This window comes from Acipenser ruthenus, chromosome 28 (genome assembly GCF_902713425.1).
Source record: "Acipenser ruthenus chromosome 28, fAciRut3.2 maternal haplotype, whole genome shotgun sequence".
Lineage (NCBI taxonomy): Eukaryota > Metazoa > Chordata > Actinopteri > Acipenseriformes > Acipenseridae > Acipenser > Acipenser ruthenus.
The window spans coordinates 5,709,594-5,722,997 of record NC_081216.1 but is presented as its reverse complement, the minus strand read 5'-3'; the positions used below and the strand labels follow the sequence as shown (position 1 = coordinate 5,722,997).

The 13,404-nt window shown below is 37.1% G+C and overlaps 1 protein-coding gene across 2 annotated transcripts in view; it reads right to left on the bottom strand.

Moving 5' to 3' along the window:
* Positions 1-13,404, bottom strand: part of etv4 (ETS variant transcription factor 4) — a 65,583-nt gene that overhangs the window by 39,950 nt on the left and 12,229 nt on the right. For both annotated transcript variants that reach the window (XM_059003211.1, XM_059003210.1), the window contains exon 4: positions 10,655-10,708. In XM_059003211.1, coding sequence (XP_058859194.1) covers positions 10,655-10,708 — 54 coding nt within the window. The remainder of the gene's footprint in view (positions 1-10,654; positions 10,709-13,404) is intronic.

Sequence of the window (13,404 nt, the reverse complement as noted above, 5' to 3'; positions counted from 1 at the left end):
TCAAATGCTGAAATAGCGCTGTCAGTTCTTGTAAAAATCTAAGAAAAAGCCTCCATAGTAGCCTTATCAGTTCTAATTGATAATATTGCGCTAGAATCCTCCTTTATAGAAGGTGTCTGTGTAATCTGATTTCTAATGTCCAGTATTTTATTTTTTAAAAAGTTTAAAAAGTCATTGCAGCTAAGACAGGAGTCATGTCAAGGGTGGGACTATTAAGGGAAGAATTATTTAATTTGTCTAGAGTAGCAAAAAGAAATCTAGGATTATTTTTATTTGTTTAAATTAAATTAGAATAATATGATGATCTAGCCAACGCCACAGCCTTCGTACAATTAACCAGCTGGCCCTTCCATGCAATGTAATGAACGTGCAATTTAGATTCCCTTCATCTCCTTTCTAATTTACAACCCTCATATCTCAGTTTACGAGTTATATCATTAAACTACGGTGAGCTTTTTTTAAAGACACTCTCTGAGTTCTAATTGGCGCTACAGTATCTAAGATACCCAGTCAAGGAGGTGTTGTAGGTATTAACCAACTCATCTACTGATAAGGAGTCAGGGAGTGGTAATGAGCTCAATACATCAGCAGTTGAAGAATTAATTATTAATTAATTAGTTTTAATTGTATGGTTCACAATCTTTCTGGATAATGGCAGATTAACCTTGAAAACAATGTCAAGATGATCAGAAATAGTGAGATCTATCAAGAAATTACTAAATCTAAAGTGTGGTTAGTCTGCTTTCAACTTGCAAATAAAGAAAAAATATAAAAATTAGGTCTCTAACTCTGTTACTCAATGGTAATGTCATTTCAGTATTGGTACCATAAAAGGGGAAAATAAAACACTGAAACGGTTTCAGCTGGACTCTCCTTGTCTCCTTTTTTTTTTAAAAAAAAAAACATTTAATCTGGCAGCTGGCAAAAGAAGCAAAACGATCAGCTATGAATAGGAAATGGCCGTGTTTATCTGTGCCATTGACCTGCACTGCACATGACCTGAGTGTGTTTTAGTGCTTCCGGCACAGATGGTAATGTTCAATTATAGGGCTGCTTTAATTGTCAACAAAACCCAACCTCCCGTGTTAGTTATGAGGGATTTTTCCTTATGTTAATGATACATTTTTATATCATTGTTTCCTGTTTTAAAGTAAATGGGGAAAGCATTTTGAACTTTTAACCAAATACTGGCTGAACAGGGGGTTTTGAGCCTCAGTTGTTTCATAGAGTTATACAAAAGGGTTGTTTCGTAGCGATGTACGAGATATTTTGACTTTTCTAAGAGCTTTTTGTGTCAAGACTCCTCAAAGCACTGTATATAGAACACAAAAGTTCTATAATAAAACACAGGCCCAGGCAGTTGCAATGGCTAACTAAAAATTAAAGCCTGTAATTTCAGCAGGGATGAGCAAGTGTAATTTCACTCTTCTCTGTAACTAGCGATCTTCCATTGAATAACTCCATTGAATAACCCTTGCAGTCTCTCATCAAAACTTAAACTAGAAATTAAGAGTTTGGTGGTCATCTTTGATGCTGAGCTCTCATTTGAGATTCATATTAGGGAAGTTACTAAAGTATCTTTTTTTACCATTTGAGAAATATAGCCAAACTTAGACCAGTTATTTCTATATCTGATGCTGAGAGACTAATGCATGTCTTTGTTTCATCTAGAATTTATTATTGTAATGCACTTTATTCTGGCGTCCCAAAATGTGTGGTATTCCGCTTGCAGTTTGTTCAGAATACCGCCGCTAGAATTCTGACTAAAACCAGGAAAAGTGAACATATTACCCCTGTTTTGGCCTCTTTACACTGGCTCCCTGTGCAGTATAGAATTGATTTTAAGATTTTGCTGTTAACTTACAAGGCACTGAACGGATTAGCACCTAGTTATTTGCAGGAGTTACTGACCCTGTATCTTCCAAACCGCACTCTGAGATCACAGGATGCAGTGCTGCTGGTTATTCCTAGGGTCAACAAAAACATTACGGTAGGTAGGGCTTTTTCTGTAGAGCCCTGAAATTATGGAATGCCCTTCTTTCTTTCGTCAGGGAAGCTGGGACTGTTACAATTAAGTCAAGACTGAAAACATAATTTTATAAAACAGCATTCTTTTATTTGTGGGTTTTAATGTAACTTTTACATTTCTGCTTTTTAACATTATTTATATTATTTTTTTATATACTGTTTTTTAAATACTGTATGCTATTTAATATGTAGCAGTTGTGTGTGTGACATGCCTGGGGACCTTTTTACAAAGGTATTGTGTTGTGTAAATGATTTTTTTTTAATGTACTGTGCTTTGTGATACTTTTGTATGAAAAGCACTACATAAATGTAATTAATTAATAAATAAATAAATAAATAAATAAATAAATAAAACAAACCCAGGGCTATTTTAAAAGATAGTCCTTAAAATTGCTTACATATTAACATCTTAAACACAACTGTAGGAGCCCCTGAAGGACCCAAGTGCAGTTTATTGCTATGAATTACTGAAATAATAAAAATGAAAAGATAATGGGTTCAATTTTAGCTTCTTCCACTGTACTACACTGTCATTCATTCTCAGTCAGTTTGACCTTTTTGTTTTAGAAGAGGAAAAAAAGAAAATGCTGGTTTATATTTGAGCCATTAGCTGGTTTTACTGTACTGTGAAACACTCAATTAAAAGGTCATGGGACCAACAACATGTGGCTATTGAAGTTGGATAGAATTCATTATAACAAATTACTGCCTTAGTATTTGGGTTATTGAAAAGCTATCAAGCCACAAAATGAGTTCCTGAGTTATAATGAAAGTGTTTATTTAGCTATATATCACTTAAATGAACAGTTTGCTCTCCCTTGTATTATTTTGATTATTAAAAAGCAATAAAACCATAAAATTAGTTTCTGATGGCTCGCTTAACCATTTTATTTAACAGATTAAAACTTTGAAAAAAAAAAAAAATGAAATCCACTATTTTATAGTGTTGGTTATCATCATCATTTTTTAAATCTGCCTTTACTAGCCTTTGAGCTTTTCTAGTAGAGGGGCAGGCTTCCTCATTCCATTCAAATCAAGTGACAAATGTGACCTTTCAACCATACCAGCAACTTGATGAGGAAAAGAGTAGACAGGCTTGCAGAGATCAGTGGTCACATTATCACATGACTGGAATGGAAGGAGGGCTGTTCAGTCCTGGCGCTTAGGACTCTCCAGTCAAGTTCAAGACCAAGTAAAGGCTAATTTAGAGGAAACGTATAACTGAATTTTGGAGCAACAGGACCCAGAACCTCTCGGATTGATTGCAAACTTCAGAAAAAAAAGTTTAGCCTTCCAGCTTTAAAAAGTGACCAACTGAACCCTGTTAACTATACTGTTCTAGCTTCTGTTTATATTATTATTTATTTCTTAGCAGACACCCTTATTCAGGGCGACTTACAATTGTTACAAGATATCACATTAGTTTTTACATACAATTACCCATTTATACAGTTGGGTTTTTACTGGAGCAATCTAGGTAAAGTACCTTGCTCAAGGGTACAGCAGAAGTGTCATCCACTTGGGATTGAACCCACCCTCCGGTCAAGAGTCCAAAGCCCTAACCAACGCTCCACACTGCTGCTCCACACTGTTTATCTCATGGATATTCCAAAAACTGCTTATTGGGCAACCCTAACCACCAAGCCCTTGGGGAAATTAAACTGTGTGAAACTGAAGCTTTGTTAAAAAAACAAACAAACAAAAAAAAACAACAACAAGCAAAAACGTTTGGCCAAATAAATTATATATTACAGAACTGGTATATCGAAACCAAAGGGACACATTACCTAGACTACGATGTTTATTAATGCATAAAAAGGCCTTTACGTGGTCTTGTCCGTGCATATCTGGGCTTATTGGTTGTACAAACGGTTAGAATCCCCTTGCATCTAAACTCTGGAACTCGGTTCCAGAACACATTAGGGACTCTGTTTAATCTTTCCAAATGAACTTGAAGATTTATTTTATTTGTTTAGCCAACTGTTTGGGCCTGTGTTTTATAACACTAGTTTTATGTTTTATATAGACAGTGCTTTGTGGTCACTTGACACAAAAGGCGCTTTTAAAGTCGCAATTTGTTTATGTTGTTGAATAATACGTCAAGCAATTTTATAAGAAATGTCATGAGTGTACCAATAACCAATACAAGTATCATGCACCGCAGCAGCAGCAAGAAATGATGAACAGTTCAGTCTACTGCTTGATGGTTCAAACTACAACATAGTGTATGATTATTAAACCTCTAAGAAATGCTTTATATTAAGCAATGATAAAATACCAAAAACACTGTGTCAGGATGGAAATCCAACCATGTGTTCTAGCTTTAGTCCTTCCTGTGGAAAATCAAATCTCAGTGGGGGAGTTTCCATGTGTGGCTATTTACACATGAAGTGGCGATGCGTGTGCACGTTTAGGAGAACAGCTAGAGAGGATCAGGTTTGTGGCTGTTATTTTACGGTCACAGACAGTGATAGGGTCAATCTCATTTATTCTTGAGCATGATGTAAAACACGGGAAATACGCAGCCATTTTCACATCGAAAACGTATAACGTGAATCACGTGAAAACGTCCACTGCTCCAGACAGCCTTGGGAGCATACATGGAAGGTCTCAGGCACAGATTTCTATAATCCTATATTTCCGCTGGTTTTCAGTCATGGCGATCTGCAATAGCTGGGTTGGACAATTTCATTATATACCTCAGTGTTAATTATTTTCTTTTTCCTTTAATTAATAAGTCGTGTGATAAATTAGTTGAAATATTATTCACTACTAATGATATGCCACCCCACCAATGGATATTTGAAAAACAATTTGGACAAGAGCAGTAAAACACATTAAACAACCAGGCATGAGGTATTTACAAATCACAGCTTTATTACATGAGCTTAACACTGTGCTTTAAACAGTTTCAATCAAACAAGATGTCACCTGACAACTATGGATTTCCAGGTGAGATTCTCTCCTGTCTCTGTGCATGGAAACCACATTTTCCTGAGCTGAATGCTACGCATGGCTAATTTGCATATCGACCTCCTCCTTTTCCTTCATTTATATTACGTTGGGAGAAAAGAGGGTCTTCGAGTAAAATAAACTGATCCAATGGAAAACTGAAATGTTTTGGGCCATTTTCCATTTTTCATTTGGCTTGAGTACAATTAGAACACACATGGAAACTCCCCCATTGAAATGTTTATAGTACTTCTCATATTCAAATCAGAGCATCTTTCCCTTTAATAACCTGCAATAAAATGTTACAAACCATTGAGATAACAGACAGAATCTGAGGCAAGTCTATCAGGGTAGTGCACTGCCTTGCTGATAAGCCTCCTTTGATTGCTTATCTCCAGCTGATAGCAATTTAAAAGAACAGGAAAAGAAACTACTGATATCGAACTTGAGATATTTGGTAAAAATAATTAACACAGAAACCTTCCTAGCCTTAGACATATGCCATTACACCTGCTAGAGGTTTGATTTTCATAACCTTGGCACACAAAAGGTTACTTACCTCTGAAGAGGGCCCAAGGTGTAGTCAACCCTCTGGTAGAATGCATGGCTACCCTCCCAGGTGGGGGCAAGCCGGCACTATCATACGCAGCCAAGACTGTGTCCGCAATCCAGTGCACAGTCGCTGCTTCAAGAGGGGCTGTCCTAGGGTCTGTATCCTATGACAGACAAAGAGCTGGCCAGTATGACACAGAGCTCTTGTCCTATCCACGCAACACCTCAATGCCCGCACCGGGCAGAGGAAGTTCAATCGCCTATCCTCCTCCGAAGAAAATGGAGGTGGATGGAAAAACTCCACTTCCACAGACTGGTTCATGTGGAAGGCTGTGATCACCTTAGGGAGGAAAGCAGGGTTTACGCAGTGACACCCTGCTGCCATCGTCCCAAATACGTATACAGGAGCTGTGCACCGACAGCGCCTGTAGCTCACTGACCCGCTTTGTGGAGGTGCTAGCCAAGAGGAAGGCTATCTTCATAGACAGATACTTCAACTCCATGGAGTGTATAGGCTTAAACGGGGCCTTCGTGAGAGCCTCCAGCACAATATCAAAGCTCCATTCGGGGGAGAACAACCCTCCTTGGAGGATGTAATCGCCGAGCACTCTTAAGAAACCGGGTTGTCAAGAAATGTGCACCCAAAGATACGGGGGCATGGCACGCAAAAATGGCCGCTAGATACACATAAGAATATAAGAACATAAGAAAGTTTACAAATGAGAGGAGGCCATTCAGCCCATCTTGCTCGTTAGTAGCTTATTGATCCCAAGAAGCTTCTTGATGAGATTCTGGCATCAATAAGCTACTAACAACCAAACGAGCAAGATGGGCTGAATGGCCTCCTCTCGTTTGTAAACTTTCTTATGTTCTTATGGACGGTCTTTTTTTGCAAGTATGGATGGCAAACTTTGTCAAAGTTTTCTAAAAAATCACAATTCTTTGTCGGCTTTATATACGGATGCTGCTCCATAGCATGCAGCAGTGTTAGAAGCGCAGCACGCACATACATAGCCATTCAGAAAAAAATTCCCCAGTCACCCAGGTGGTTCTGTTTGCACGGTAAACCACAGGCAGGTGGTGAATTCCTCAAAAACAATGTGGGTTTTCGATTTGCCAATCACTAGCAGGTCACATTCTTCACTGCCATCCACATTACAGCAAAGCAGGACTGAAATTCTTTCCTTTTCCCTTTCCAGCCATGCTAGCTTGCTGTTGCAGTCAGTGCTGTTTTTCAAAATGTAAACCTGACACTGCGTACAGGGATTAAATAGACAAGGTACAGTACAGGGGTGATCGCTCAGTAACGAGGTTCAAACCGCTGATTGATTGATCTGTCAAGCTTTTACTACAGTAAAGTGCTGCCTTTTGTATTGAAATCTATGTAAAAATGTCAAGGTAACAAGATGAAAACAGCTGATTGGTGGATTAGTAAGAGCGATTACTACAATAATAAGCAGTGTGTTTGTTATTTAAATCTATTTGAATGGTTCATAACGAGATCCAAACAGCTGAGTTTGTCTGAAATGTACGGCGTGCTTAACACGGTATAAATGATGCCTTTGTTATTGAAATCAATGGGAATGGCAAACGGCAAACTCTATTTGTCCGATATAAACGGCTGCCCAAAATAACCCTGTACAGTGTAAGTGGTGGATACTGTATTGGGATCTCTGTTTAGGTAAATTGAATTGACACCATGGCATACCATAGGGTGACATTTCTTTTCCGGTTATTTAGAGATTGTACAACCAATTTAAGGGCAGTAGTACATTCAGGACAGATAGAATATAATATAGAACATACATCATTTAAGCATGGGTTCAAACAAACTATAATTTCTTTACCATAAACAAGTTATACTGCTCTGAGTTAAACTTCCAGCTGATGTTATGCTAGTTACTATAATTGTACACTTAATTTTAATCAATTTGTTTATACTACTTTTACAATCTACATTGCCATCAATAACGTTAGCAAATCAATTTGCCTTTATAAATGCCATCCAAGAACAGAATATACAGTAATAAGGGAGGGGGTTGTCATTAATCTTGGGAAATATTGACTCACTCCAGGTCCTTGAGACCCTAATATAGCTTTTCCTCTTAATGTTTAATGCTGCTATTGATTTCCTGGCATCAATAGAAATTATATCATGAGCTCACGAATGTGCTGATGTGTCCAGAGTAATAGAAAGGGCTGGCTCTCTCCCTCTCTCATTGCAATCCCCATATAAAACACACTGGCCTCCATTCACTCGTTTCTGAAGCCGGCAGCCACCACTATAAATGGCAATTACTTTCCTGTGTCTAATTGGCTTGTTTCAGCCAACACATCACAAGTAGTTCATTCATAAAAACTGTGAACGTCCCAGGTCATAGCGGAGGGTGGGGGGAGGTTGGACTGTCTGGGGAGGAGGTTGTATAGTCTTGCAATGCCTGGCAGCACACAAAAACAAGTCAAAGCCATTGACACAGACAAGGTTTTACCAGTAGCAAGCTATCCTTTTTTCAGATTTATTTTGAGGTTACATTATGGAATTTCTAAGTTTTATTGGGTTACTTTTTCACGATAAAGAAAAGCCTGAACATTAAGAGTAATGATGATTTTATCCATGCTTCAGTTTTATCCATATCTAAATTATTACTTTAAACACAGCCTTAAAGTCACTAAAACAAATGTATTAAAATGTAAACATTTCAGACCCTTCCCTGAAATAAATTTGGTTTCCTAAAACAAAAAAAAGCTGACTGGTAAAGAAGTTTTAAGCTTTTACCAGATGAAATGAAGACACTACTTCAGTATACAAAACATAAACCGTTTCAAGTGTCCTAGTCAATTCAAAACTATCCTTAAATTAGATCAAGAGGCATATTTTGGAGCTCAATGAGCCATATATGTCTCAAGAGCCATCCATTGGACATTCCTGGTTATTCTAACTGCTTCAAAATGCAATCCAATTTTTTTTGCTAAGAATAAGAAAATACAATAACTTAATATTTTGAGTATTCAGCAAGAAAAACATATTTACAAAATTAGAGAAACATTAAAAACTAGGAGGCCAATATATTTTATATATCCCTGTCAGTCATATTTTTTTGCCAAAGTTGCCAAAACATTAAAAGAAAAAGATATATGCATTATAAAACAGATATATAGATATACTTAACATGGTACAAAGCACATAGTAACCAAAATACATTGATAAGTTTAAATATTTGTCTAGTATTATAGTATATTTTTTCTTTCTTACTGTTTATTTTCAACAGTCAACTTCGCACTGAAGAAACACTGGTAAATCTGTCTGTGAGACAAATAGGCATGCTCCCACATGTGACTTGCAGCAGTAGGAGATTACACATTATATCTTATAGGTATTTTAGAAACTCATGGCAATATCTTTGTTCAAAATTCCAGTGGGATGGTATAAGAATAACATTTAATAGTTTTTTTAAAATAAAAAAATAAGAACAACTTATGATTAGGTTGAAATTATTGTTCCAAATTTTAAATAAGAATAAATCACAGATACAAATTTTGACTTAGAGATGGACTTCCATAATTATAAATGCTGCTTTCATTTTGTATTCTAAATGTATATTCTGTTTTGTGCAGGTAATTGGTATTTTTATGTGAATAAGCACAAAAAGCCTGCTGCCTCTCTTTGAAGTGTTTAATCTGAAAATGTTCTTGCAGACATTACACAACTGCTTGTTTTCCTAACCTGGCATTCCACTGTGTTCTGTTCCATTCAGTAAGTGATGAATGCCCTCATAGGGGGCGGGGCTAGACAGATCGGGATCGCTTCAGTACCCACTATCATTGTCTGAGCTGTTTGCAATAGCCTCAAGGTGCTATTCAATAGCTTATGGGGAAATGGCCCAGAGGGATTTCAAAATCAAAATAAAAGATAACTTACTCCATAAAGTAAGTTAGCAATCAGTTGAAGGGGTAACTAAGAAAGACTAAAACAGACATTAGTAAGTAATTTTTCAGTAGTTTTCACAACATATGTAAATTAGAATGTCTAGCCTGTCTATGATGATGAAGCTCAGTTTACGTAGTTCACAACTGCTTCTTACAAAAAGAATTGTCAAGTTGTCAATAATCTCATTATACAGCATTGGGCATTAGCAGTATAGTGTACCCTTTAGCTTCCAGGAGTCCAGTTGATAGGGAGATAGTCAAGTGACTACAAAGGATCCAGTGCTGGAGGTAGGACTTGTTGCACAGAAGTGGTCTGTAAGGGGTGGTGACAGACATGTTGCATTTCTACAGTGTTGACCACTTCTTACGAATTAGGGGCCAGTCCAGTGTTGTTTAATGAAACTTAAAGAGATTATTTATTTTTATATTTAATTTAGAGTGACCAATTTTTATTTTTATTTATTTTCCACCCAATTTAGAATGTTATATTTTTTCTCCTCATCTCCCCACACAGCACAGACGTTCTAAGCGCGTGTGAGCGTCCACAAACCTAAAGCCAGAACCGCTTTTACGCTGAGCAATCCAGAGCAGAAGTGGGCGGGCTACCGATCGTGGAGAACAGAGACCAGCCGTGCCTCTTATCCACTCTGAAAGTGCTCTGCGTCTGGCAAGTAGGGTTCGCTTTTGCTCGATGAGGAGAAGGAAATGATCAATTAGAGATATCTCAAATTAATTTATAGATCTCTCAAAATATTTTAAGATATCTCTGAAACCATTTCCAGACATCTAAAAATATTTGAAAATATTGTAACATCCCAGGCAATGGCATCAATGCAGGACTCTTTGTCTTGTTTGTTTGTTTGTCTTATCTTGTCTGGTCCTATTACACGTATCGTAAGGGAACGGGTAACGCCTTTAGAGTGAGGAAAGGGAGAGAGTGTGTTAATGTGTGTGAATGTGTGTGTGTGTGTGTGTGTGAGTGTGTGTTTCTGTTCAGAAAAGTTGGGGTCAGTCTTTGTAGAATCTTGTTACTAAAATTTTAAAAAGTTAAAAAGTACAAATCTTAATAAACCTGGCCCTAAATATTTAATATCCCTCTGTGAAGTATATCATCCAATAAAAAGAGGCATTACATATTTTTGCCACTGAACTTAGCCGCCCAGTACACCCAATAACCAGGGAGTCAGTTACTTACAGTTTTCTGAATGAAAGTCGGGCACAAATTGCTCATCGCTGTCTGGAACCTGAGCTGGAATTAAAAAGGAAACAGACAGAGACAGTTAGGTTACTGGCACCAAACATGCAGCAATTAAAAGAGGAAAACAGAAATTAGACTTATCAACATGAACCTTGCAGTATTGGCTAAAAATAATGTGAAAATAATTTGGCTAATCAGACACCCACAGGAGGTTTCTAGAAGAGGACAAGCAATCTGAAAGGCTAACATCATTGATATGTTTTGTCTACTTTAGAAGGAGTTAGTAATTCAAATAGCATTAGTATGATTTAACATATTCTGCAGTGCACATATGGCTTTCTTGAATGACTTTGTCGATCAATTTGAAAATTAGATACACTTTCATAATGGTAGGGGAATGAAAGACACACAGTTGCAGATTGTTATAACAAACTCTTCCCCAAAAATCTGCCTATTAGTAGATCTGTTACCATGAAAATTGCACATTGGTGAATTTATATGATGTATAATTCAGGATACATACTTACTCATACTGTATTGGTGGTATTTTAAAATATGCTTATTCATAAAAAGCTTTAAGGTTAAATATGAATTATTCTTTACTTCACATTGTTCAGACACTTAGTGATGAAATGATTCTTAGTAAGGCGACTTTTTAATAACATTCATGAATTATGAAGGTTGACTGCCCACTCACTGCAGCCTAATGGACTAAAGTGACCTTCTTCTCAGTAAACACTGAGCAGATTTCTCATAGATCGATAGCAGAAGGGTTTTATTTCTAAGTGGGCATTTCAGCATTTTCAAGTCCAATAAGAAAAACACAATAGCCTGGTAGTTTCATTCAAGTATTGCAAATATATATATATATATATATATTTTTTCAGTTTTAATTTTGTCTTGTTTGTGAGATAGATTGCCAGTTCAATCTACATGCCTCAAGGCTGCCCTGGACTGGAGAGACCACCTTTTGTTATGGGGGAAGGAGCAGTTCAGTCTCTTCATGCCTCAAGTCTACCCTGGATACCCTTTCTCCTAGTGGATGAGGGAATACTGTAGTTCAATCTCCATGCATTAACCCGAGTGCGATTTTTTAACCCTTGCAAATCCAACTTTTGCCATTTCATCTCTCAGTCATACAAGTCAATACAAAGTCTAGACCAACTCCTTAAATGATTCCATTGGCTGGTTTCATTGACCCTTGGTAATACCCTAGGTAAGGTAGTCCACGATTACTGCAATTCAGGGTCTGTGAAATCAGTTGTTATTGGAAAGCAAGTGTTATTTAAATATGCATACCACAGAGATCCTTTCCTATTTTGTAAACTTTCTAACTAGTCGTGCACGCACACATAAAATCATACTACAAACTGCACCACATTTGTTTTTTTAATTAATTCATATTTTACTAAAATGCATTTTCAAGTTAATTGAATTAGGCCCTTTGTCAAATCGACAATTGTTTTCGGAAATTACACTAATGAAGGCACTGGGCAAAGCTTGAAAAGATTTGGTTCGTATTTTGAGAATCCATCAAATTCACCTGGGTTTAGATTGAACAGCAGCTACAGTATTCTGCACTGCTGTACTGTATGGAGCCTGTCTGCTGTCAGTTCCCTAATGTTACACACAATACAATCAAACCACCTAAGAGGATTTTATGCAGACGTGCCCTTGCCTCTGAAGAGCTTGGGAAAAAAAACCAGCCGAGCCACCCCTAGATACAGGATAAAGCATCTACAGTTACACCATGTCTCTGTGGGGCGACCCATTTCACTGAACTCATGACGAGAGCTATCCGATATGTGTGGGTGCATAATACTGGTAAGCAGTTGGACAAGCAATTTTTTTAAAATGTTTTTTTAAAAAATTTTATTGCATCTCCCCATGTAAATAGAATCAATTCTTTCAACGTGATCTAAAAGTTAGGAATGACCTAATTTGCATTATTGGTTCACAAAGCAGCAACCATGTAAAACATAAATATGTAAATTAATGTACAAATGTTTTGTGAGTTATTGCATGAACTTGTTTGTATGCAGCACTGCAGTGTGATCGTTTTTTTTTTTTTTCTCTAAACCGGATCTCCTTTTAGAATCTATTTTGCATTCATTCAAATCAAACAGCAGAATGAACTGGCAAAATCGCACTGTTGCAAATCATGTTGCTAAGCAGATGTGGCGCTTGATCTAAGGAAAGTAATCTTTAGAAGTAACTGTTTGATTTAGGATTAAACTTACTTTCTTTTTCACACATGACCACCCTCATTTGTGGACAGGTACATATACATATAAAAAATGTATGTGGTGTTAAAAACCGTGTCATGGAGTTTTATGAATGATAATCACAAAATACTGAATCAGCCATTCACAAATAGCACAGATACAGCATAGCACAGGCCAAGCTTTCCCCTGTAGTATAATCAGCGGTCCAGATAAGTTGCGTACCTGCCGTTCTTACACATTAAAAAATCAGAAATACACCCACAATTTAAATTTAATGTGAAAGTATGCATAGCAATTTTGCTGTACAGCCTTGGGCGAGTTGTTTTATTCACTGTTTGCTCACCCGGTGACACACTATGGTCACTGAACTGTTGTTAAAGTCAACAGGTGATGCTCAACAAACTGTTGTTAAACTCACCAATGAGCCACCAGACTCACCGGGAAGAAAGAGATTGACCAAAACAACATGGACGCCATCATCAATGTGGAGTATGAGGAGACCAAATTAAAGATTTTAGTCAA